At 38.9% G+C, this 27326-nt stretch overlaps 1 protein-coding gene across 3 annotated transcripts in view; it reads left to right on the top strand.

The window, feature by feature from the left end:
• The first annotated feature begins 335 nt into the window (after positions 1-335).
• The window catches only part of LOC148222633 (uncharacterized), a 47956-nt gene continuing 20965 nt past the window's right edge, over positions 336-27326 (top strand). For 2 of the 3 annotated variants that reach the window (XR_015805662.1, XR_015805661.1), the window contains exon 1: positions 336-558. Coding sequence is in view for 1 of the 3 variants with exons in the window: in XM_088170724.1 (XP_088026850.1) it covers positions 452-558 (107 nt within the window). In the remaining 2 variants the exon portion in view is untranslated. The remainder of the gene's footprint in view (positions 559-27326) is intronic. The other variant, XM_088170724.1, reaches the window with a different exon arrangement.

Genomic DNA, 27326 nt, shown 5'->3' with positions numbered 1-27326 from the left:
TCTAGGCATGTAGCATGATCCTTGTATGTCCCAGTTATTAATGAAAAGTCTCTGGTGAATCTCCCAGTTTTATCTCTGCAATCTGAGATTACACTTTTAACACACTTTTACAGATTACACTCTTAATCTACCACACAGACAGTGGTGTGACTAAATAGCACAATTACAAAAAAAAAAAAAAAAAAAAAAAGAAAAGTCTAATTAGTTTAATCCTCACTTCATTACCCGGCCCTTTTTTTTTTTTTTTTTTGATTCCTTTCTTTACTCTCCCCGTTTCAGGAAATAGAGATTTCGACTTTCTCGGGACGATTAAAATGCAAGGAAGAATGTGGAGCAGTGCTCTCCTCGGCAGGCTGCAGCGCAGGGGCTGCGATCCCCGGCTCTGCACTCGCCTGGTGTGTGGAATACATATCCACGTCAAGGGGAGCTCCTCCCGCACAACAAAGCTGGAATGCGCAAGCGGGAGCGGCCGGGGCACCGCCGAAAAACAGGGGCTGCTCCTGTGCGGCAGATGGAAGATAAATCCAGTCTCCATTGCAGGCAGAAGAATGGTGTGACGTAAGTGGTTTTCCTGCTCATTTCTATCCCACCCCAAAGAAACCTTTGGACGAAATCTCCAACTGCTCAGCATATAGAATAAAAAATATTGGAGAAGTCACTTGACACTCCAGTGAGGTACGCTGGAGCCCCAGAACAGCATAGTAACTTCTGTGTTGGGTGGGTGGTTTTTATCCCCTGAGTACTCGAAATACAATTTGCAATATGTGCAGGCTGGGACAGGACACCCCTGAACACTGCAGTTCTCACCACACAAAACCTGCCAGCTTCAATGTGCAAACAGCCCTTTCTGTATTCTGCTTGTGAAAGACGGGTGGGTTTCATTGTGATCTCAGCCACCAGCTATTCACTAGATATCCTTTTCCATTTCCTTGTGAATTATGATGGTCAAAATAAGAAATATGCACTTTAATCTGGACTTTTGCAAGTCTTTATGATCTATGTTGCTTAGTTGGAGAAGTAAAACTTGCTAGCTCCTTCCCCAAGTTAATTTGTATTTTTTAATTGCTGCTAGATTAAACAAAGATTCTCCATTATTTTTTTGTATATTTGGAGTTTTAGGACTACATACAGCAATCTGTATCCTACTGCCCCTAGAAAAATGCTATTTCCTATTCATGGGGTAGAAATACAACAGACAGAAAACAATATGATTGCTGCATAACACATCACCTACCCCACAGCAAGGACTGCACCTGGAAAATGTTTATTATAGCCAGAAAGTCAGCCCTCACTGTAGATATTTTAGATATGACTCATGATAATGACTAATAGAAAGTTACTTTACTCATAAATCTGCCTTGTCCCTAATCCATCTGTTATTCTTGTTCTTACAAAAGACAAAACAATTTAGCTGAATGTTTTTACACAGATATAATACATTTATATGATCGACTCTCCATTGCTGCTGGAAAAACAAGCCACTCTATCGTGAGAATATAGTATAGGAATTCCTCTTTTGGATAACATTTTTGCAATGGCAGCTCCAGGTGAGCCATCTAGAGGCAAACCCAAGATTTTCTTCAGAATTCTCCACACTAGTAACATTATAAATTCCTCTCAAATAAATGTCCTCAAAAACTCAAAGTATCATATATACCAAGAGCTAAGATTGCCATCTGTTAAATTCATAAACCTCTTACATGCTTTAATTTCCTGCATGCTCATACTATGAGTTTAACAGTTTCCTCTGCTTTTAAAAATAATTTCTGAGAGTAATAATAACTTCTTGGATTGCTTTATGCTAATGTAGTATCAAGAAAAGCCTATTAGTTATAATAAATAATGTACCAATTAAAGGAGGGATTGTAGAGTTAAGATAACTTGGAGTAGTCTCTTCCTGCTCTTGACTCAGTGTGACACTGGAAAATTCTCTTAACTGGAATCAGTTTTACCACCCATAATGTACAGCTCATGATTTTACCAGCTTTGCAAAACACTTTATGATCTTTGACTGAAATACTAAAACACTACAATAAAGATACATGCACAGTAAATACAATGCATGGCCACATTCTGCCTTTACTTCCCTCTTGCTTAATCCTATTAAAATCAGAACTACACGGTGCATAAATCAGAGCAGAGCAACTTTGCACTTAGCAGCATCACAACACAGCTTATGAAATGGGGATAAAAGTCACCAATTTAAAACACAGCTGGGCTCATCTTAGAATAGGGGTGCACCTGGTGCACCCTCTGGGAGAGTTTAGAGTGGGTAGTAATCAAAGCTGATTTACTATTAAAATTGCTAAATTATTTTGAAAACATTTCAATTCACACTAATTTTCCCAATGCCATCTAACTCTACAGAAATAGGAGATATTTTTGACAGTGTGCTGGCTAAAGTAATGCAGCCAAAAGCCTGACCTCCACCACAGGACCAGCACTCAAGCTGATTACAGGGTGCAGGCTCAGCAGGGCTGCCCAGGCTGTCAAGTGGGAGGTGTAGCTTCAGCCCCAGGGACTCAGAGTCCCAAATCAGACTGAGACTACCCTGATTTAGAAATTGCTGATGTCCAGTGCAGCCACTACTACACCAGATACTAAAAGTAGACACACACACTCTGCCTTTGTACCAACTACAGCAATTGCAATGGGAAACAGAAGTGAAAAACCTCACTTAGTGGCTTTGTTCCAAGCCCACACATGGGCATCTCTGCTACACACAGAGTCACTCCTGGGGTCTGGAAGAGTCCTCTTTGGGCTACCAACAAGGCCTCAATGACTGTGTTAAAAAATTTGTATGAAGCCTGGGATATAATCTATCGTTGAACTTTTCCTGGTAGTACAAAACATGAAACCTACAGCATATGTCAGACTGGACACACACTGCCTTGAGTACTGCTGTGTGAGGCTGGTCTCCCAAGGACAGAGGTTATTGCGGCTGGGAGCTTTGGGAAGCAAGGAAGGATGAGAAAAAGGAACAGACTGGTGATTTCTTCCCCCAGGTTCACAGAGCATACTGAGATAGCCACTCTGGGAACACACTGTGTTCTTGTCAAAACAATAAAGGAAACAGGTAGAGGCAAGGAGACAGAGGAATCATTACATAGAATGAATTGGAGAATGTCCCATACTCTGGAAACACAACCTTTTCACGTGGCATGACATTATGCATGGAAGGGGGTGGTGAGGATGCACAGACGAAGGTGAAAGTCAGGCTATGAGAGCACATGGACTTCTGCCTTGTTTTTTCCAGCAAGAGCTGGTGTTTTACTGGGTCCCCTAGAGACAAGGCTGACCAAGTTCACAACCTCGGTGTCTTGGGTACTGGGGGGTGGTTTGGATAAGGAGATTGACCCCGTGCCTGATCCTCTCTGTACCTCTGGACTTTGTGAGCTGTGGGCAGCCCTTGCCCTGGCTCACACCATGCCCCAGGTGTTCTTCTCTTTTCTGTGCAAGGGTTGGACTGCAGTCCCCGTTTGCTGCAGACAGCTGTTGTCTCCTGGGGCTTCCTTCTCTGACCCAACACCATAGACACTTCATAATATATTTGAAGAGGTTCTTTCACCTCTCTCTTTTGGGAATTACAGAGGATTTTGTTAACCATTTAAATAGTGCCAATAATAGCCTCGTATCAGCCTCATATTAATAAAAGAATTCACTGATTTTCCACAGGTACGAGCAGGATAAACCTCATGTATATATCACAGACACTTATTCAGACAGAATAAATAAATCCCATCCTACAGCTGTTTCCTAGGTAACTGAACCAGGACTACAGATACAGAATGTGTGCAGCTTAGAGTTGAAAAAACAAAATGCAGCATTTCTTTGTGTCTCCAAACTTTTGATTTTGTGGGGTTGCAAATGTGATGGAAATTTTTCAAACATGAAATATGTAACTGGGAAACATGCATCTATTCTCATACAGCCAAAACATGCAATTCTGAGAGTCCTGCAATATATCACTTCTCTAAAAGAGTCAGAACAACCTTGTCTATGATTGGATTTCTGGTAGTGCCCAAACCCTTGGGAATCTGCAGGGAGCAGTCACCAAAAATTTTGTGGTTGTGTTTTTCAAACATGAAATCCAGTCATCTTAAGCAAATAGGCTTAATGTGCAAGCTGAGAGGAAGTCAGCCCTGTACAAGGGAAATTTCTGGTGTCTTCCAGCAATGTAAAGTCTCCCCACCATTAACAAGCCAGAAAGTCCCAGTGGATGGTACCACCTTGCATCAGCAAGGTGTGAGCAAAATCGTTCCTTAGAGAAACTGCACACCACAGATGTGCTGCAGGAAAATGCAATCAGATCATTTGAAGCCCTGTTCTACTTTATCTTGTCCACGAGCTAGAGGGGTAAAAAAACCCCAGCAAAACTAAACACCCACAGTCTTTGTCAGGGAAAGCAGCAGGTGCAACTTTGCACCTGCAATGACAACAAAGGGAGAGCAGTTGTGAAAATTCACTGGAGTTAGACAAAGGTAAAAAATTATTTGGCTTCCCACAGTTCAAAAGGCTGAAGTACTTTCTGTTAAGACCTTGCATTCAGCTAGGAAAATCAGAGAAAATAAAAGCCATTGTGCTGGGAATACCCTCCTTTCATCAATGGGAAGAGTAGCATATTAGTAATCAGATGCTAAACTACATTTGTTTATGACATTGTAATAATTACGTCCAAATATATATTTTGCTGAAATAAATATATTCGCTTTTTTGTATAAAGCTATGGAACAGTGCTTCTGCCTTATGAATTAGCACATTTTTGTGGATGAGAATCTCTCAAAATATGACAACAACCTGATAAATATTTAACTGAACTGTTTTGTTAGCTGTAGGACTACAGAAGGGCAAATACACTTGATCATCATTAGAACTGAGGTGATCTAGTTTTCATCTCCTGAGTATGAAATACTCTGAAAAATCAAGAAATGTAGTAATTTTAGTGTAAAAAAAAAAAATTAAAATAATAACTCCCTCAGTTGTTCTATTACATCTGATCATTTTTTAAAAGATGCAAAACATGCATGCCAGTGTGGGGAAGGAAGCTCTTTAAGGAGTGACACCAAGACTAACTCCTATTTCTGTATAAAAGGGTCATAAAATCATGAATACTTGTGGGAAAAAGCAAAGTCTTCTGTTTTCATGATGAGTTAAATGCAGTTTTTAGAAAAGGAATTAGAACACGTGCCTAAAAGGAATTAGAACATGTGCCTATCCACCCCACCCAGAACCTTGAGTTCATAGACTGAACTTCAGGAAACATGGTGCCAGCTTTTTGCTGAACTACATTTTTGGGGTTCTAATGAAGGCAGTGGGGTTATATGAGGTGAAAGTCCATGCAAAAATGGACTCAGGCAGTCCCTCTAGAGGTGCATATAACCCATAGGGCCATAGTCCATCTCTTCACTGATTTGAATGTGTTATGTTAAAGTCTATTGACTTCAGGGGATGAACTGTTAATGTATGCCTATGTAAATGTAGTTAGAGTCAGATCAGCCACAGCTGTATCCAGCCCTGCAGCTGTGAAGCAGAGTCAAATTCTGATGATATGGGTTCAATGGTTCTGGCCCATTTCACTTCCATATGCAAATTCTTAATCTGCAGGGAAACAAGTTCCCATCTTTTCTGCTTCCTATTTCAACTCAACAACTCTGAAAATTGCTTAATCTTCCCTTTCGCTGTTCATTAGCAAAGGGGACTTGCAATAGTAATTGTTCATGTACAGCTCCCAGTAAACCAAAGAAAACAAGTTTTCACCTGTACTTCAAACAGAACATCCTTAGGTGACTGGAAAAAAAAGCTTAGTTTTCCTGTTACTTGGCTGGTCAGAAGCATGAATTAAAACTGAAGAGAAAGCACACTTTGTCACCAAAATTCAGAGATTCCATTTCAAAGCCACACACATTTGTCAAGCAAGAAGGGATTTAGTTGCTGTAGTCCCTTGCCTGAATGTACCTATTTTAAAATTTGATCACTGACATAAAACTAAGAATAGGATCATATCATTTCATTGGCTGCAAGTCATAACCTTTCCAGGTCCTGTGAATACATCAGGCAGTAAAATCCTGATGTTCCCATATATCACCTAGCTAGAAACAACAGTCCCCTGGGGTGAAGCTCTTTAGTAAGCATAGCAGGTCCAGGATTTTGCAGCCCAGCCGGTTCAATCTTCCTCTAGGGAATGGGGAAGTGCTTGAGGGCCAGGCTGGGCACACAAATCACTCAAGTTTGGTGCTTTCTCTTTCGACATAGCTGGCCAGACAACCAGGACACAGCCTGCTGTTACCTGTTTCCCTGCCAGTACAGATGCAAGGGGACTTAAGGTACTCTGACTGGTTAAAAGGCTGGGGATACCTCTCCCGAATAGAAGGTCATTTGCCACAGAGAACACCTGATGTGAACAGAAAGCTGCAGCCTGCCAGAGGAGTGCAGATGATCTCCAGGTGGATTGTTTCACATGGAAATCTGCCTCTGACTTGTTTTGCTTCTTCCTGCTGGACAGTCTTACTTACAAAGAGAGTTCAAAAGCAACCTGTAGAATTAATACATCAGTGAATTACTAAAACTAGATAGTCTGAATGTGCAAATACAAAAGGGAATGTAAAAACAGACAAGAGAGCCCTGAGGAGTCAGAGTCAATGCCATCCTGATGATGAGCTCCAAGAGAAGAATCTATTAATACTGCCTGATGAGCTTGCTTGTCCAACTTATTGGAACACACAACTAAATGTATGAGAAAGCTGTACCACAGCTAAACTTTAGAACAGAGATAAGGACATGATCACGAGTAAAGCTACATACACTCACTGAATTTTCTAATGCAAACTGCATACAACTTACAAGGCACAAAACGAAACGTATCCATGACTTGGTTTATATTTTCCACTTACCTTACTTTTTCCACAGCTGTAATTAATGTTACAGCAGCACAACCAACTGCCTCCAACTTCTACCAGACTGCTGCTATCTCGGGATTAATATTGGGAGCAACCCTTGTTTGAAGTAATCAAAACCAAACAAGTTCACTACTATCCAAAAGAGCTGATGGAAAGATCAAAGGCAGCTTGACTCAACCTCTCCCTTTAACTGATACACACCACTTGTAGAGGAGGATATTTCCCATAAGATATACACTCTACTGTTTTTAGTACATCAGGATGTATTATAACATCAAGCTCGATGCAGAATCAAAAAGCATATAGGAATTAAGGTTCATTCATCCTCTCTCTTAATCAGCTCTGTGAACCTAACAGGATTTTGTCCTCTTGCTTTTGGTTGCTTGTTAATTTGTTTCAGTCATTCTCTTCTGGCTCTGTTCTAACCTAGCAGACTTTTTTTCTATGCAGTCTGACAGTGAATTGAAAATATAAATCAGAAGGAAGGAGTTTAGCTTTGTTAAGTTCACAGGCTGCACCATTTATGCACATAGAGAGCACAAAACGTACACCATTTGAAAGAAAGCAAGCCCCAAGTAATTAACCTCAAATACTGTAATTATCAGTGTTGTTTTCTTTTTAGTCTAGACTCTTAAGAAATCACTTCAATTACTGTTTTGTTATTATGGAAACCGCTTAATACAAAACACCTCAGGTTAGAAATGTTAATAGCAGATGAGCTTATGTGATCACAAAGTCATGCAGTGATGGATCAATAGAGGTGGTGTAACTGGCAGGCAGCCATCAGCTCAGTTGTTTCTTCTTTGTTTTAGAGCTATTTCTTGTAGAATAGTCATATACAATTAAGTGAAAGATGTTTTCCTTAGGTTTACGTAGTGAAGTTTTTCCTGACTGATACAAGAGTTGGTATTGCTCACAAATACAGAAATGCTCATAATTTCCCACTGCACAGCTAAACCAAAATGTGCCCTTATTTCTCACTCCAGCATACCCTCTCACTTTGCAGGAATGACAGGCAGTTGGCACACACCACTTATTTCAGCTGACTGTGGTTCTCTTCTACTCCTTTCTTCCTTTTTCTTGATCTACTGCAAAGCCCACTTTTAAGAAAAATTATACTTAAATGACCAGTGGAATTACCCAAACAGCCCTTACTTTGTTGAGAGTTCACTGAGCCAGGCTTTCACATCACTAAGGAAAAATAGTGGGATTTAGATGCTGCAAGCTCAATATCAACATTTCTCATATGAAAATAATTGATACTGTTCTCTGGCTCCATTTCCACTGAGACATGAAATCTTTTTGGCAATGATAGCTCCATGCAATGAGCTATCGGTACTTCAAGGTCCACCTCAGAGCATGGACTCTGCTGGACTTGCTGGTGTGTAGACTTTCAGGTATAACTGAACTATGAAATGAAAAATAATAGATAAATATTGGAGTCTACTATAAATCCAGTTTGCTGGTGACACAGAAGATTATACAGGCAGAACATGGTTGTTACACTCACATGAACCATGACACTCTAATTTTAAAGTGTGAAAATTAGAAACAAAAAGCACACAATGTTTGCCTCACAATGGCAAATCACACTTTTGCAGGACATATTTTTTCCTAGGCAAAATTCTTACTTTTTATGATATTCACAAGTATCTTCATGCTCTTAGAGAGCTGAGCAAACATCCCAAACATCCTATAATGTTGCCAAACCTACTACTTCCTTTTACTGTTTGAAGATAAAGGAGAATGCATTGGCACCATCTTGGCAAAGGAGGGAATCTTCAGCTTCCATACCAGAAACATCTTCATCCCTAGACATATATGCCCCAGGACTAGAAATGCCTTTTCCTCCTTTCATTATATAATCATTAACAGCAATCATTTAATTGATTTATTATAATGACAAGCAACCCTGACATCCAACCCATCAGGGAACTGCACAAGCAATTAAAAATACAATCCTGCAGAAAGCATCATGAAACTGATAACATAAAATGAAATAAGTTATTAAAGTTCCACTTAGAATTCTTATGAACCTATAAATATACAGTGAAGTATATTTAGTTATTTCTCCCAAATGTAGATAGCTAGCACAGAAGCATTGAAAAATAAGGTATAGAGTGAGAAACAAGGGACTCAGGCTTCACTCTATAGATCTGAATAACCCCTTGCAAAATAAATTATGCAAAAATGTCTCACATGCTAATAATAAGAAATTCTTTGCTCTTAGGGATGACATATTCCCGAGATTTAGGATGCATGTTCCCACTTTAATTTTTTTTCAGAACCAGAGAGAATTGTATAGTAATTGCTGATTCTGCAATAAGAGTGCTAGCAATATAGTTAACTGATTTTCCCTCCCAATTTCAGTTGGTAATACAGTAATTTTTCCACCTCCAGGATTATATTACCTGCCAACACAACCCCAAATGGCTTGGAAAAGTAGGGAATTTTATTGCGCTGCTTTAGGCCATGTCTACATTGGGTAGTTGTACCACTTTAACCATGCTTAGCTTACATTAAAGTAGCTGGTGCGTACATCAGACTGGATTTCAAAGTGATTTAGTACCTCGGGCTACGCTAAGCAGCCCTCCTTAGAGCAGACATTAATCCATTTTGCAGGAAGCCTGTTCCCTGTGGAGTTCATATGGCCCTCGCTGCTCTGCTGCCACAAGTCCTTTACTTAGTAACTCTGTACTAAGTAGCCTTGATATTTCCGTGTCTCCAGTGTGTTGACACTGCCTTTGCTAGATGCACTTTCTGTTTAATTATCAGTAGCCCTACAGACATCAATGTACCAAGCTTATCTATCTGCTCTAGGACACATGTACCCCCCTGGGTCTCTTCATGGATCTGTGCTTAGTTCTTAGACCCAACTGCACTTGCCAAAGATACTTACTCAACCTCACCACAGGAAGATATCCTGCAGTATAGATGCTTTCAGGGAATTGCCAGAGCAGAAAGGCAAAAGGCTGAGTTAACACACAGGACTCTGGCAAAAGTGCTGTAAAGAAAGAGGCCATAATGGAAACATAAGTAGACCTCCTAGACATAAGGTGACAATTGTATTTTTGCACCTAGGCTATAAACAAAGCCAAAAACTTAAGGGTGCATGGTGCCTGCACTGTGATAAATACCCACAACGGAACTGGCAGGCTCTGAGGTCTGACCTGGAAGAGAGTTATTTAGTGGCTGAGGCTATGCAGATGGGATGGAGGCAGAGAGAGCCCAGGAAGGGCAGCCACAGTCAAACACAAACTCAACAGGCATCTTATCACCACTGCTGGGCTTTGCCAGCAAGTATAACGTGCTTTATTGTTACACAAGTGCCCACAGGGTTTTCAGATGGCTGGGGTTTTTCTTATTAACAGCTCAATTGAAGGAGATAGCTTCCTTCCACCGATCTGTTCAGCCTTCTCACAGACATCACCTTTGTCCTTTAGTGCTTGACATTCATAGCTTTCCTCTGTCATGAGGAAATTCCTGGGTCATTCCTCCCAAATCCTATAATCTCCACATTAAAAATTAATACTTTTAATTTCTGATTTAGGGTACATTTTTGTGTTCATATTTAGGGCTTCATCCCCTTCACACAACACAATCCCATGTCTCAAGGGGAGTGTAACTGTATGGAAGCAACAGGGATAGGCAGGGCTCAGCCCTTGCATTTCAGCACTCTCAGTCCAAAGCAGCAGGTGGTGAAGCCCCTGCTCTGCACAGCAGCAGGAGAGTGAGTGGCCACAGAGATGCTGCTGCATTGGGAGCAGCAACATATCCTGCCACGGAGGAGATTGGTTTGGGACAGGAGGGGGAAGAAAGGAGAACAGTCACAATCTTTCCTGTACTCTACCGTGCAACTGAGTGAGGGTACAGGGAGGACTTGCACTGCATCAAATCTTGTCCTGAGCTCAAACACCATGGCCTCTGGTCAGATGAGAAATGCAGCCCCCATGAGATGCTGCCCTTACTATCCTTGAGATCTTCAGAACTGGAAGAGTTTTTCAAGCTCTGAGAGTTTGCTTCTTTTCCACAATAAATGTTCACTGTGTATGCAATCCATTCTCTCTTTCTCTCCATTTGGGACAAACAGGCCAAATGTAATCTGGGATTTCTTGCACTCATAACTCGAGTAAAGCACTACCATAATTTCTACAGATGCTAAGTCTGCTGACAGTCAGCAGCTACATCCAGGAGGAACTGGTTCTATTTTCACTAAAATCAACTATAGAACGTCTTCTGCAAGTCCCTGTGTAAAGCCAGTGAATGAGGGGACCCTGCAAGCTTGCCACAGTGCAGTCTTGGGAAAGTCACTTTTGCTAAGGTGAATGCAGGGCCAGGAACTACTATTTATGTTTTTATGGCTGAGAAACAACAGACTTTCAAAGTTCAGTCAGGGAAACGGCCTGCAAAGACAGGTGAGCTATAATATCCCTTGATTAAAACTATTGAATTCCTACTGCTTCAGTATTCAAATTTCAGAGAGAAGGGCTCTTGCTTCTCACTTCAATTCTGTTTCAAGAGAAAAGACTCTCTTCTTTTCCAAAGACAACAAAAGATAGTAAATTTTATTTGTTCCAACTACTCTATGAATAAAGGAGGGCTATAATTCCTAGGAAAATGAAAGTAGTATATCACCATGTTGCCTTTGTATTTCTCTTTTGTGTTGCAATTTCTTTCCTTTACTCTTGAATTGGCTATGAGTAAAGGGAATGAGGAGAACTGAAAATATAATCTTGAGACCTCTGTATGCAAAAGCATGAATCATGAATGGTTCCTGGCTTATTTGCCTGTCTAGAAGCATCTAGTGCCAGCTACCTATGCAGAGTAGCCTGCAGGGCTCCACACATCTATTCCTGAAAGCTGCAGATCTGCCTGAGGTCCTTCACTATGACTACACCTTCTCTATGACTCCCGTTCTTAACACCCAAATGTTTCAAACTACCCAGGGTGCTTTCCTTTGTTCAAGATACCTAAAGTAAGCCTGCTGCTGCTTCCAATATTTTTAGTTTCCAAGCCACAGCATAACTCAATATGTAACACAGACTCATATTTAACATTGCACATGTGAAAAACTTATTCTGAACTGAGTCACAAATTACATTTAAACACAGGTCCCCCTTACTCCAAGAGGCTCCTACTTCTGCTGTACATTGTGGTCCACATTGTGAGGCAGCAGTAAAAAATGTAGGGTCTGACTGCACATCTTTAGTACTGCCTTTGTGGGCATAAGAAAAGGAAAAGCAATGATTTCACATAAGAAATCAATTAAGCATTGAGCCAGCTCACGTTATATTATTAAATGTGTTCCACATCTATCAATTCCAAAGCACAGAACTGCTCCAACTAGGAATAAAGTTCTGCAACCAAGAATGGATCTCACTGAAATCAAGTGGTAAGACTGCCACTTGGCTTCAGCTAGCCCTGCTCCAGAGGGGTTGGGACTACAGTTTTTATTTTGTTTTCCTAGGGGAATGGAATTTATGCAATCTTGCTTTGTTTATAAAGCATATCAGTCTACCCCAGTAACTTTGTGCCTACTGGAGAATTTCAAGACAGCCCAAGGACATCAAGTTTCTATGAATTCAGTAAAAATAAGAAGATGGGTGGCAGAGAAAGACCCTATCAGTGCTCAGTAAAGGCCATGGGGCAAAACAGCTCACAAATCTTTCCATATCGGATAAGATAATCCACGCAGGAGGCAGATGTAGAACACCAGAGTTTAGTCCCTGCAACCCCTAGAGCAGCTCACTTTTGATGCTTTTTTGAGAGTCGAAGTTCAAGATTCAGGATTAAAATCATTCGAGGTTTGGGGTGTTTTTGTGTGATTTTTATCTCATCAGAAGACAGAGCATTCCAGTGGCTGCACAAGTGAGCAGAGGTAACAGTAGTAAGCAGTGATCAAACATCATTCCTTCCATGCCACCGTCAGACTGTCAAATATCCTACCTGCAGAAATAAGTGGAAAGTGATTTGGAAGAATAGTTTGATGAGTAAGGTATTGTAAAAGCTGACTGATCCTCCCTTTATCTCCTCTCTGATTCTTGCTGAGTCACAATGCATTACATTAAAAAAAAAAATCTATACCGCACACATTTTTCTGAATAAAGGAGATGCTATTCTACAGACAAATAGATAATTTATTCTGCATTGTACCCCCGATGGAAGTGTTTTCACAGTCATTTCATTGTGTCAAAATTGGTGGCGTTTTTTTCAGCAATAATCTAGTTCCAGGACACTTGCGTGCTTAGAATCAGCCTTTGTTAGGGTGTGCAATCTAACAAACATAAGAAATATCCCTGAATGAGAGAGCCCAGAGAAAAAGAATTAAGTTCTTCAGCAACATTAAAAAATTCTGTTTTTTTCTGTACTATGACACAATTTCTTGAAGATACTACCTCATGTTGACAACTTCCACTGACTTCAGATGAATTTATACATAAATCAACATACATGCACATGTGTATTTGAGTGTGCACATATACAGCCTTGAAGTCTTTACTGCATTACAGTCTGAAGATTTTTGCTTTATCTCCAGTTGCTTCAAGATGCCTTTCTTGTTTAAGGATTTGCTTTTAAATCTCAAGGCATTTCTCCCTTATTTATCTCTTCTAGGATCCAGTGCTCTACTTCTGACAAATGTTAAGCAGTTGCTTGTCTCAACAAGGGTTACATCCTTAATATCTATAAAGGTGTCGTCTTATTATTGTGAAGCAATCAGGTTTTTTTACTGGATTACACAAAGTAATCTACTACTTGAGAGCAATATTACTTTAAAGTGGAACAGCCATTTCCTAACAGATGTCTGAAATCAGCAAGAAGAAAAGGATAGAAAAAGTATATAATGAATATATTATGAACAGACTTTGTCATTAAAAGACTTGAAGCTAGATTTTAATCTTACTCTGAGAAGAAAAACTGTGATTACAGCATATATACAGTAACTTAACATTATTAGAATTACATGGCTTAAGTGAGAAGTTGCTGATATTATGACATGATCAACAGGGGTTATTAAGGAAAATTCCAAAACTAGTCAAAAGGTTACAAACAGAGTGTAACTGTTTCTCAGTCTTCCAGAAACAATTTGTATCGGTTGCAACTGCCAGTCCTTAAACAACTCTCTGTGTTCATTGTGAGGCAGGATAATGGTGAAACAGAAGATATGGGTGATATGACAGTTTTAACAACATACAAGATTGCCACAAGAACAATTTTCAACCTTCTAGTTGAAATACTTTAACAGAACTGCAATAGCTGTTCAAAGAGGCTTGCAGTGGGTAGAGAGGATGCTCAGGGTCCTAACATCACGATACACCAACAAGGACTCACAAATACAATGCAGCCAACTTAGAACTTAAATGAATTCCAGACCTTACAACAATCAACCCTCTTGCATGATTTAAGTTTTTTTCCCCTTATACCCTGATGGTTCTTCATGCCTACTTGTTTTATAAACTACGTGATTATATACTTTTAAAATTATAATAATTAGCTATATACCACATATATATAGTGTACATAGAATTTTGTATCATGTAGAAGAGAAATGATTGAGAGATTATTGTAAGAAAGCTAAGAAAATGTGCAGCTCTCTTGCATGATGCCTTGGCACCAAAATTTTCAAGTAGATGACCCAAGCAAAGCTTGGTCAGTTGCTTCCAAGCCCTTGTACTGAGTGAAAGGATCTGACAGTCAAGGGCTCCAACATGAGCTTATAAAAATACAAAATGCAACTTGATTTTTTTTCTACTGGAAAACAAGATATTTTTTTTCCTACAGGGAAATTATTACAGGAACCATTACATAAATGACATGACCATGTAGATTCCACACATAAGACTGGAAGATTAAAGTTTCAAAGAAGGGAGACCCTTCAATGTCTTACTTTTATTGTGTTTCTTAAGCTTCTCTGAAAACACTCTGCCTTTCTAAAGGCTAGGGTTGTTATGTTATTTCTAAAGACTTCAGCAGGGCCAGAGTTCCACACCAGGTCTTACTCTAAAATAAACATGCAGCCTTAACCATAGGCAAGAGCAGTTGCAGCAATTTCTGTGAAGTTGTGTTATGCTGTTTGTCAGAGGCTGCTCTAGATGGCCAGAGTGGACCCTTGTGGCCTTATGAAACAATCAAGATTCACATGCCAGAAACATAATCTGAACAAAGCAAGACCTTCGCAAAATCAAATCTCATGGATTTACGCACTTAGCTAAAGTTCGGCAAAGTCCAGATATTTTTCATTCTTATTTTAATATCAGATTTTTATTAGCTGGAGTGCTTAGTAATTGTGGTTGCTTGCTTTATTACAAGAGTATGTGAACAGCAATCAGACATGCCACTTGAAAAATTCACTGTGCCCATTAGAAAAACCCATTGAAAACGTTGCACAAGGTTTTAGTGGAGCATCCCAAGGCTGCAGATTGGGAAGAGTGGCTCCCCTATATAGCTTACTCTTTTTTTTTTTTTTTTTTTTAAGTCTCTGTCCTGGTGTTACCACAGATGTCTCCCCAGGGGAGCATAACAATCTGACAGGAGCTCTTGCACAAAACAAAGCTGGATTTTGCTCCACCACCCAAGACAAAGTGCCTCTGTGATTGCACAGCCCTAGGCAAGCTCTACAGAGCTGTGATGTTGGAGGATGTTGGAGATGTTTGTGTAGGAATAAGGCTTATTCTAGAAATCAGCTCTGAATTGTTCACACTCATCAATCAACAACAATTTTTTCCCTTTGTCAATCAGCCATGAAGTAGGATTTTGCAGGAAGGAGGTGACAATATTTCTGGAACTGCTCCAGTACCTCCCCCTTTCCTATGCTCAGGGGCCAGGTACTCTATCCAGTCTTATAGCTCTACCTGTTTATTGCATTCCATAGAATTAGTCTGCTGTAACTACAGCTCCATGCTTACAACAGCTGGAGCTCTCTATCCTTGGCAGGAAAGATCAAGAGCTCTGGTCTCACACATATAAATGGTGTGATGAATGCTCATGTATTGAAGATTCAAAGGTAAATTTGGCCTCAGAACTGCATTGCACACTGTTAACTACTTGTGAACACAGAAGGCTCTAAGCTCCCTTCAATGAATTCACATATAATTTTTGCATCATGTGCTCAGGGACAATTTGGCAACGTATAAATTGTGGTTGCAAGATGCCTTTTTTACTCTAGTCACTTGAGTGACTCTTTTTATTAGTTTTCAGACCTTTGCCATTATTTCACCATGGAAGCAGTTTATATAGAAACACACAGCCATACTTCTGGGGCTTTGAATTTGCATTATTCCAATTAAAAATGCAAAAACCAAAACCCTAACAAAACAATTAATAAAAAGCTCTTGCTTTGGGCTTCATTCATGATAGGTTTGGACTATCTTCACTTAAGAACACAAAACCAGGTTCTGCTTTTCCTGTTGAAGCACATGGGATTTGCTTTTGCATAGCTGATAGTGTTTAACTAGGGGCTTGAAAGTTGACTTGCACAAGCAGGTACAAAATCTTTTGCATCACTCCAGACTATATTTTATTTAATTCAATGTTTTACTGGCATATAGTAGAACAGGTAAAATGAATTTGTGAATTCTAGCTAGAATAGCAGTTATACTTATGAAATTCTACTTCCACTCATGTTTGGGGTGTGCTCCCAGAAAAGTTGGGGGATTTTAGTATAAAAATCAGCCTTCAATCATGCAAGTATTTGTAGGTGAAGGAGCCAAATATCATCCAGGAACCACAAAATACATATGCATGAGAATATGATTCAGACTGAAGTAAAATCTTTCACTTGTCAGCAGAAGGGGAGAAAACTAAACAGTGCTAAATACAGCCACTATAAAGAAGGTTAACATTTTACCAGTGTATAGTTTCTGCCCAGGTGCTCTAGGGCAGCTTGTTCACTGTCTTAGCATTGTACTATTTCCTGTGGGTGCTGCCCTGAGAGCTTGTAACATTCAAGGGTAGACCTAGCAGACAGTTTTCACATGCCAAGTGCTATTTTCAAAGCAATCATTGCTGCTTTTAACTTGTAACTGGTGTCTACAAAGAGCTAGAGACTTCATTCAGAAGAGCACGGGAATAATATTATGGATATATAAACAATATATGAGCATCTTAAACCTCTGTGCATGTAAGAAATTTCTATTTGAATGGCACCAATCACCTTCAGTATGGCCATTCATCTCGCAATACATTTCCTAATTAATTAGTTCTACTAAATCTTAGAAATTAGACCTTTAACTTAGGAAATAAAATATTATTCAGCCCAAATATTTATTAGAGTATTTATTAAACGGTACAACTAAGCACTGATTTATAAGCCTCGAGAAGACAAGGCTCCAAAATTTTTTTTCCAAAATAGAACACCTTTAGAAGTTATAACCTTGCTGACAGAGGTTAATTTTTCTATGTAAAGGGAGTATGTTCCCCTTAGCATCTAAATTCACGTCAATCTTGTCTAAGTAACAACCGGCTGCTGACTGAGAATTATACATAAGTAAGCATAGAATGAAACTGGAACAAATTTTTAAACCTAGACTGCTTGATAGTTAAATGGCAGTAACATGGCCCAAGTCAAAATGGACTATGCATCTGAAAATTTTGGTGCTGATAAGCTACAGGGTTGGGTTTTGTTTCTGAAATACCTGGTTCAACAGTTATTTGTAAATCATGCCTAATTTAAAAAAAAAAAAACCAAAAAACAAAAAAAAAAATTACATTGGATTCTATATACATAGTTATGTGGAAAGCATATGTTGATGCTCAGCAGCACTCAGGAAGCCAAAAAGATGTGAAAGCATGATAAGTGTAATGAACCTAAACAGAAAATGCCACCACTTCACTCTGCTAATCTATGGCACAGCCACTCCTTGAGACTTTGTGTAGTTAGTCCTCTCACTTCAAAAGAGGGAAAAAGACATAAATAAGAGTGATGAAGATGATCTTAAAAACCTGTAACAACTTCCATGTGAAGACAGATCAAATCACTCAGCATTCTGGTGAAAGAGCTGGAAGAGGGGGACTTTCAAATATCAGAGGGGTGGATAAGATTAACACTGATATCGGGACATAGTCATGAAAATATGGAGTGGCAAACTCAGAAATAAAACCAAAGGGAGCACTTTTTCCATGTTTATGTGTAGCTGGTTGCAAAACACTATCAGAGGTATTGAATGCCAACAAACAGAAGAACATTAACTTCTACACAATTTATACAAGTTCATAGAACAAAATCTCAAAGGACTATTAAAAACATTAGTGCAAATGCAGTCTTACTGTTTAAAAGGCTACAGATTACCAAAAACTAGCATCTTCACAAAGAATCATATGTTTGCCCTTATTTATATTCCTTGCCTCAGCATGTGCTGCTGTCTGGCTGCTGTCAAAGGCAAGATTCTGGTTCAGAGGGACCATTAACCTAATCCAGTAGGGCTTTTTTGGATTCAGGCAGGTCAAAATGACATATGCAGTAGGTCTTATGAGCTTTGAACATGCACACTTTATTTAAAATTATTCAAATGGCAACAGAGAAGATTCATAGTAAAAAATGTAATATCATTCCTGGTTTAAATAATAACTAAAAATACGTAATAGATTTAAGATGATCTTAAGAAAACAGATTGTAAAAGAGACATTGTGAATACAATTAAGTTTTTTCCAAGAGCCCATGCAATCCAGATTCTTGGAGGCTCAAAAGTTTATTCTGTACCTCCATGTAACAGAAGGAATCCACATTCAGGCATTGACTTGGAGCATTCCTAAGCGCCAGGATGCTCTTTTTCTCCTAGACTGATCAGAGGATGCACCAACATCTATCCCAGTTGTTTACCAACAGCAAGGAATTGAAGGAATGCCACACATCATTCAGGATTCACAAACTTTTCTGCTGGTAAAACAGCAAAGTAGCAGAATGCCTCAGTAAGAAAGTGCTCCCCTTTTCCAAGGAGTTGACTTTGAAGTCAGGGAAGGGATAAATGTTACTAGGAAAAGGAATGGCTGTAACAGGTACCAGGGATTCGTGTCCTAGCAGATAAACTGCAAATACAGGACCTGAGCAGCCAACGCTTGTCAGCAGAAGGCAGGAATCCAAGACATCAGATGTTTTCTATATTTTCTTGGTACATTCTCCACAAGCCACAGGGACACCAGCCCAATTTATCTGTAAGGATGTACCTTGAGCACTCAGCATGCCAAAGGAAGAGAATAAAATAGGAAAATATAAAGTCAGATAAGTGGAATTGCCTTTGACTTATAGTTTGCACTTTAGGACAGTTTTGTTGTGGTATGTCCAAGTCCACTGGATGCAAGTGCACCAGACCAACAGAATAACTGTCCTTTGTAAATTGCTCAAAATAGGACATCCCTTGATACTGAATCCATTGGTCTAATAAGAGATGTCGCTGTTCTGCACAAGCCTTGCTTTGTACTGAATCAATAATAGTCAATATCTTCATATTTCCTTGGGGTAATATTGTCCATTTCATTAAAGAATAGAGAGAACAATCAAAACATAGATCTACTCTGATTTTCACAAGAGTTTTGAATGCAAGGAGGCCAATCAAGAGCAACTCTTACATTTTGTCCTAAAGTACTGATGGCTACATCCTCTATGAAACTGACCAAAAGTATATTATTTATGTAGCTTCATTTTTTAACAAAAATAGAGCATCATCTCATTAATCCTTTTTACCTCTGGGCACTTCTTCCCTTTTTAATATTTTCAGAGTAATTGACCTTTCCTGCAATCATTGTTCAAACCATTGTCAGCTGACCATCTTTTTCATCCTACCCTCAGGTCCTATAACCATTTGTAAGAATGCTACTGTTTTTTATAATTATTGCTGTTAAGCAACAAATGCCTTCTATTATAGTAAGTCACCAGTATAAGCAATTTACATATCAGACTTTTCCATTTCCAATTTCTTCTCAACTTCTTCCTCTCATGTGGGCCTATTCTCACCATGCACTTTTTGAGCTGGAAGCATATTTGAACCAGTTATACTGATACAGCTGAACTGCAACAATGACATCACCCTCCTCCTGAAAGTGTTTAATGCTATTTAATTTTTCCCCTGTGTTCAAATTTCCTTTAAAAACAGACTCAAGAAATGAATGCAAGAATTAAGGGGTTTTTAAGTGTATTGTCTTCAACTTCATTTTCATTTTGTTTTACAGAATGTGTTTGCCAGCTGTTCTTTTATTGTTTTCATACCTCTTTATATCCAACTTTCTAGTTAAATACTTACTATTTGGCCCAAATTCTGCTCCCTAGTGTGCATGATCGGAAGTCACAAGTATATCCAAGAGCTGGAATTGGCTCTAGCTGTTCACCCACAGCCTGTCACATCTTTCAGTACTTTTTTACTATATCTATTTCATTTTTCTTAAATGATCTAAGCCATTTTACTGAGGCAGCTTTTAACAGACAAGTGTGTATAACTAACAGCACCGTCACTGAATTTAAAATTACCCAGCTCTTATGTTTTAAAACTTAGTGTGAAGCAGGTTATTTTAATACAATACTCCTGACAGTTGAACAGAATCCAGTTTTACTCACAAATTGGTGTAATTTTAAATATCACTTCAATTAGGAAGCCAGATCACATGAGTTATAGATTAAATTGGTTAGAAACCTTATATGACACAAGACTTATTTGTCAAGTATTATAGCATTTAGATGATATTACTCAATTTCCCTCCTCTTACAGCTCTGTAATATATTTCCAGGCACTTCTAGCACCTCACTCTATATGAACAGATTGAAATTTTTTAGACAAGCATGGAGTTAGCTTGCCTGTATATAACATAAGTTACAGCTGCTAATTCATGAAATGCAGAATTTGGAATCTTAATAAGGTATTTTTACTTTAACATGAGGGACAACATTTACACATGTTGCCATTGCTTTACCCTTTATTTTAGAGGCTGACAACAACTAATTCAGGAAAAAGGGCATTTTAAATTTGTTTTAAGTTTTCACACACTATATTTTTACTAAACTAGAGGTTAAGGGAGAAGATTGTCCTAAAGAAATATTTCTTAGGTCAGATGACTCATTTATGCAATTAGAAGTTTGCTTTCAGCAAAACCTACAATGTTGTAAAATTACTTTTACTATCATTAAGCTTTTGCTTAGGCTTTGTTCCACACCTAGTTGCAGCTAGCACCTGCTGCTTCAGGGCAAGCTTGAACTCTCCTCTTGGTGCCCGTAAGTTCAGGCCTTTACTGTAAGTTTTACACATGAAGTGGATCTAAGGACTTAAGAATGAGTCAGTCACTGTGAGTTACTGCTACTGTCAAAACCATCCATCACTGAGTCTAAAGATTCCCATAGTTGGCTGTGAAACTTGTAGATACCTTGTAACATGAATGCTATTGCAGCTGTACTCAGTTTTATCAACAGATGTTTTATCAGAGACAGGATGCTGAAAGAAAATATCCCAGCTGGCTTAACTTCAACATGCAGAAAAATACTTGGAGTCCTTAGAAATATTTAGAAGATAACATGACATTTGACACGCCCACAATGGACATTACAATGTAACAGAAAGGAATGGGGTTGATTTGACATTATTTGTTTCAGATAACAGGTGCTAGGGGCAGAGGAGAAGCAGTAGATGTCATGCCTTGACTTTAGTAAGGATTTTGAAGTGGTTTGAAAATCATATCCAGAGAGCAGCTGTCAGCTGCTCTCTGTCAGGAGAGAAGGGTGCCTCAAAGAAGAGTTCTGCACTGGCTTTGGTACCACTCACTCTACGGATCTTGGATGGGCAAAGTCAATTTGAATTCTAGACAAGCAAAAAAAAAGTAAACCCACAGATAAAAGTCAGTAGGTAAACAGAGTACTTTTCTTCGGAAAAAAAAAAATTAGCAATATAGGATTGTGCATGTAGCTTATCTATAAAACAGGATCAAGGAATTGCAGCCAATTGCAAGCACAAATTCCAAAAAATACTCACTTTGCTCTATTGATCTTCCACTTGTCACAGGGTAAGGACTACCTCCACTGTGGCCACCAGACTATATCAATTACAGCAAAGGAAAGAAATTAAAAATATTCAGTGCCTAGAAAATATAGCACAAACTATGGCAGGAAAGGAAATCTTTCCATTCTTACAGAACATAGGTTTAGGCACTTAGAGGTTTCAGCTGGTGGAAATGACACTGAAGAAAATGAGGAATAGGCAGTGTTCAGAAGTGCAGGAGCCAGCAACTACTGCAGTGACTTTTACTGCAAGGTTTTACAGCAAGGAAACAGAGGCAGAGACCATGGAGGCACAGCTGATCCCACCTTGGGAAAGGAGGGTGGTGCTTGCAGATCTGGAAATAAGTGGCCTGTAAAGAAAGTGAGGTTTTAATACCAGTCCTCTTGTGTTTCTGCTGCTGGACTGAAACTTAGACCTCTGTTAGATACGTATTGTTGTTTCCTCTCCATCTCCTCTGGAAGTTCATTCCTTTGCTGCTTGAACCTAAATTCCTTATGTTTTCTACATCACCTTACAGAATATACTGTGCAATTTCTCATAGCTGGCCTGAAACTAACAGCACAATTAGCTAAAAGGTACAGATCTGCAGGACTACAAACAACGATAAACCATCAGAGGGACTTCTGCCCCATGTTGACTTCTGTTTGGGCTACAAAATACTTCAGATTTTGTCTTTTAGAGCTGTTTCAGAAGTGTAGAGTTTTTATGGCAATATGTACTATTTGCTTATATTTTGAAGAATAAATTTAAAAAATATTTTTGATGGTAAACTGTTCTTTGTCTTTTTTTATGAAACAAAGCTTTACTCCACAAAAGTATTTTGTATACATCGACAGTATACAGATTCCATCCAAAGATTCAAACATTATTTTAAAATGTCTGCAGTATCATCTGACTTATGGGGTAGATGCCACTTTCTTCCACATTGCAGGGAAATTGCATCCCATGTGACATCTCCCAGATGATTACTTCTTGGTTTTCAGACAATACTTACACCTCACCCCAAATAGACAAAAGTTTTCCTTGGAAGTTACCTCCATTACCCCTTCAGCTCTTCAGAATTTTCAACGGCTATTTTTTTCAGTTTATAATGTATACCTGTTCAACTCTCAATTCATCCAAAGAAATAATTATATTTTTGATATCTGCTCTGTTTAAATTGAGAGCTCAAGACTTTATCTAATTCTCACCAAATTTCTACATAACAATAAAATCCCCTATCCTTCTCTATCAAAAGACCAGCTGCCTTATTCTCCTTCTGCAAAGACAAAACTAATATGCTACCCTTGGCTTCAATGACTGCAAGGCTGTGTTTCTAGAAATTGTTCCTTAAACTGGATTGCATTACGTTTCACTTCAGCCCTTATTTTGTCAGATGCTAAAATAGCTCATGAATTTAGTCTTTTAAGATGCTAAGCAAACCTATGAATTTAGAATTTTTTTCTTTAAAGTGGGCACTGATCTCCATTACAACAGAATTAAGACAGTAACAAAGGTAATACAATTATCTGCTTGACAACCATGTGGGAAGAAAAAATTGTAACTGTTCCTCCCTCCCAATCACTCCAGAAATCAGGTAAGGAAGTGACTGTGAACATAATCATGGTACCAAGAATCATATACTCACGGATCATAATATTTTCTTTAATCATAATTAGTTAGTTACCATGTTATTTTTACTCTCACAATGGTTCTTGAAGGAAGTGAAAGAAAACAGTCCTAGAAATGCACTCAGAATTGGCTTTGAATAGATGTACATTGGTTTTAGCTTTGACTGAGATGAGCTTTAGACTATAGACCAGATGGAGGAACAAGAATTTATTTAGGACTAAATTTATTACCCTGTTTTTATAAAACCAAGTCAAGAAACAATGGGACCTATATTAGAGGTTGCTTACACCTGCAACAGTCAGGACAAGAGCAGCTCAAACACACCCTTGGGCACTCACAGCCACGATGTACTGGTCAAAAACTACCACACACCATCACATCATCCCACCCATGGTACTGGTGCTACCCTGGTTTGTCCAGGAGAGTTCAGAAGTGCAAGCTGAGCACAATGCAGGCATTGGCAGGGACTCATCCAGCCTGTGCAGAAGTCCAGCAGCCAGAGAAGTCTTTGAGCCACAAAAAAGCCCTGCCTCACTCTGAACCTTCTTTGTACCCAGCCACAGCCCAAGGTAACCAGGATTGTCCCTACTACACTCAGCTGAAGGGCTCACAGCCAGCCCTTGGCAATGGGGCAAGCAGGGACAGCAGTCACAGGTTGGCCTGGCAATCCCATTCCTGCCAAGCCCTGGGCTTCACCTTGCAGACACCACAGAAAAAAGGGAGAAAACCCTGCCAGGGTCCAGAGCACTCACTAATATCACCCAGCTGAGAAGAGACAGCGGGGCCCACACCCCCTTTCCAGAGAAGTAATTTTTAATCTCTGCTTACAAAAACATGAGCTAAGATTGTTCTGTAACCTGTATGACCATCCTACATGTAGCTATTAAATAGACAGCTAAGTTAGTCACACATTGAACCAGAGCATATGACTCCTCCTGGATAGGCTGCAATAATTTTATTGAAATAAATAAATATTTTCAGTGGAAGTTGACAACGAGGATGTGTTGGATTTAATGGGTTTTCAGAGGAATCTAGTCAGTTTTGAAATATGTTCTCAGATTTTACTATAGAGACAGTTCAACCTTGACAAATCCCAAGATAATGATCTTTTAAGGGCATTATGTACTTAGCTGACACAAATAGCATATTTTAATTACAGTTAATAAGAGTCAGATTTTGTTTTGAATTCCATGATGTCAAACCTGGCATGCTCCTTTAAGGAGTCTGTACAAAGAGCACAATAGTTGTTTTCCTGTAACTCATCTAGACTTTTTTTTGCTAATGTCAATTTGACCTTGAAGAGAACATGGTGTCCTTTGAGGTCCTTTTTTAAAGAAAAAGTCACACTCAGGGCCAGCAATTCTTTCCCTAAGGAGACCTTTGTATCTCTAGCTGGTGAAAGCTGTTGCTCTACCATGCACCAAGAGGTAGTATTCCTTGTCCTGTTTGTTTACAAAACAGTTACAACTGAACTCTGATTCCAGAAGCATTCACCACCAGTATGGGAACCTTTTGTACCAGTGTTAGGAGTCTGCTGAGATAAGGTGTAAAACATAGAGCAGACCTATACAAGCTTATATGAGCTCTGATCTCGTAGTTGTTTACATAGGATAAGAGGCTCCTGCAAGTTAGTAGACAATGTGAATAGACCAATTGATTTCAGTAAGCACATTTATATATCACCCATTATTAAAGCGTCTGTGAATTTGGGCTATTACCCTATCAATTGTAACTATGACAGTTGATTTATTACATTTGCCTGCATGTAACATCTGGTGTTTTTTACTGATATCACAAGCTGTCCTTCAGATTCCATCATCCTGTAATAGTTTTGCAGTTAGCTGTAAATATGCCAGCAGCCTTACTAAGATTTCTCTAGATAGTTCAGTGGAATTGAGCAAACAAGGCTGATAACAGAGATATTTTCTTACTATGACTGTTCTAATGGATTGGGATTGACTACAAGGAGGCATTTAGAAATTCCACAAGACTAAGTTTTTCCTACATGCAGTGCCAGTCAATTGCTTGTGGGCAACAATTTCTTTACCTGATCCATAAAGTGTGCTCACAAAATTCATCAAGTTCAATAGGGATATACATCTAAGATGGATTTATATCTCCAAATAATTCTGCTGGCAGCTACTTTGTCAGGGAGTGTAAGGCAAAAAGGGACTGTTAAGGCAGTATAGTCTGGTCCCCTGCATAACACAGGCCAGTGAACCTCACCTAGTAATTTATGCTTCAAGACCATAATTTTCTTTTGAATTATAGCATCTCTTTTAGAAAGATCTTCACTCATACACTAAGTGGAGGTGAAATTATTACATGTCTAGGTAAGTTGTTCCAGTGATGAATAACCCTTCCTGATAAGAGACTGCCTTATCTCTGGTCTGAATTTACATAGCTTCACTGTTCATGATGAGATTTCTCTTTCTTTTCCAGCTGAATATAAGAACTCTCTATAATTTTTCCCTGCAAAGACACTTGACCACTGTTAAATAGCATCTTAACCTTTACTTGGAGAAGTTAATGGACCAAGTAGACATCTTTCAATACACAGCATGTCTTTAAAACCTAATTAATTTTGTAGTTCTCTGCATTTACTCTCATTTTTAATGCATCCTTTCTGAAACTTCATACAGAAAGGGGCCTATAATTTCTATACTACCAAGATTTTCTTAATTTTGTACTTAGTGAGCAAATCCTCAGAACCCCATGTCCTCATGAAACCAGGAAAAAATTACTTACAGAGAAGCTTTATAGCAGAGTAATTGAAAACACATAGGCAATTAAAGATGCCTATAGAAATCTTAGAACATAATTCTCACTGACAAGATGAAAATACCTGATGCAGGATAAGTCTAATACTAGACAGGATGCAGTTTGTTATGAAACAAAAATTTCTTGTAACTATCACTAAGTTAACAGAAGCAAGACCAACTTTAAGTATTTTTAGAACGTCCAATTTTATCTAAACTTCAGATTTGGGTGTGTCATTTTTAGTTTTAGATTACATTTTAGGTCCAAGAACCTTAGAAAAATCTACTTAAAGACAAAACCACAAACTTTTGTCATTTTTTATCCACCCTTACAAAGTCAGTTTTGAGAGGAAAGAAGTTGTTTGCCAGTAAAATCTGCATTGTTGGAAAATAAATAAATATAAACAAGTAATTAGTTCTACTTGATGCTGTTTAGAAGTGGCATAGAGTTAAATAAGCCCTAAAACTTCTGAAAGCTTATGCGTGGGAACAAGCACTCTAAAGAGCACCCACTAACCCATTCCTTTGCTTGAGCCAGGATTTCTTCTGTTTCTATGTCAAATTGTCTCCCAGGAAACTGAAGAAAGCAGTCCCTTCTCAACTCCCCACAGATTTGTGTACCCTACTTGCTGCTTTTTCATCTCTCTGGTTCTGTTGGGGAGCTCACTGATTTCTCTTCAGCTATTTATATACAGCTTGTGCCTGTATTTGCAGTTATTTATATACACAGATACCTGTGGATGTATTCCAGCTGAAGTGGCTGTTGCTTTTTTAAATGGGCTATGCAGAAATCTTTCCTCTGGCCTGTGCATCAGTTCACTGCCTAGGCCAAGCCAGTTACTACACACAGCAACACTTCATGAGGCTCAGGAACTACTGAAAATTACTTGTATGCATAAATCATTTCATAGAAGTAGGGAGACAAATCAACTCGAATTTAATAGATATTTATTCTGTCTGATTAACAACTATTTGAAACTGAGCTCTTTTTCACACTTTATAACTTAGACTTTAGGATCCAAGGTGACTGCATTGCATTTGAGAAAAAAACCCAAAACAACTAGCACTAGAGAATCACTAAAGACAAA

The sequence above is a fragment of the Sturnus vulgaris genome, chromosome 10 (assembly GCF_052056855.1).
Source record: "Sturnus vulgaris isolate bStuVul1 chromosome 10, bStuVul1.hap1, whole genome shotgun sequence".
Taxonomy (NCBI): Eukaryota; Metazoa; Chordata; class Aves; order Passeriformes; family Sturnidae; genus Sturnus; species Sturnus vulgaris.
Note: the sequence above shows the minus strand (reverse complement) of the source record. Positions and strands in the feature narration are given on the sequence as shown.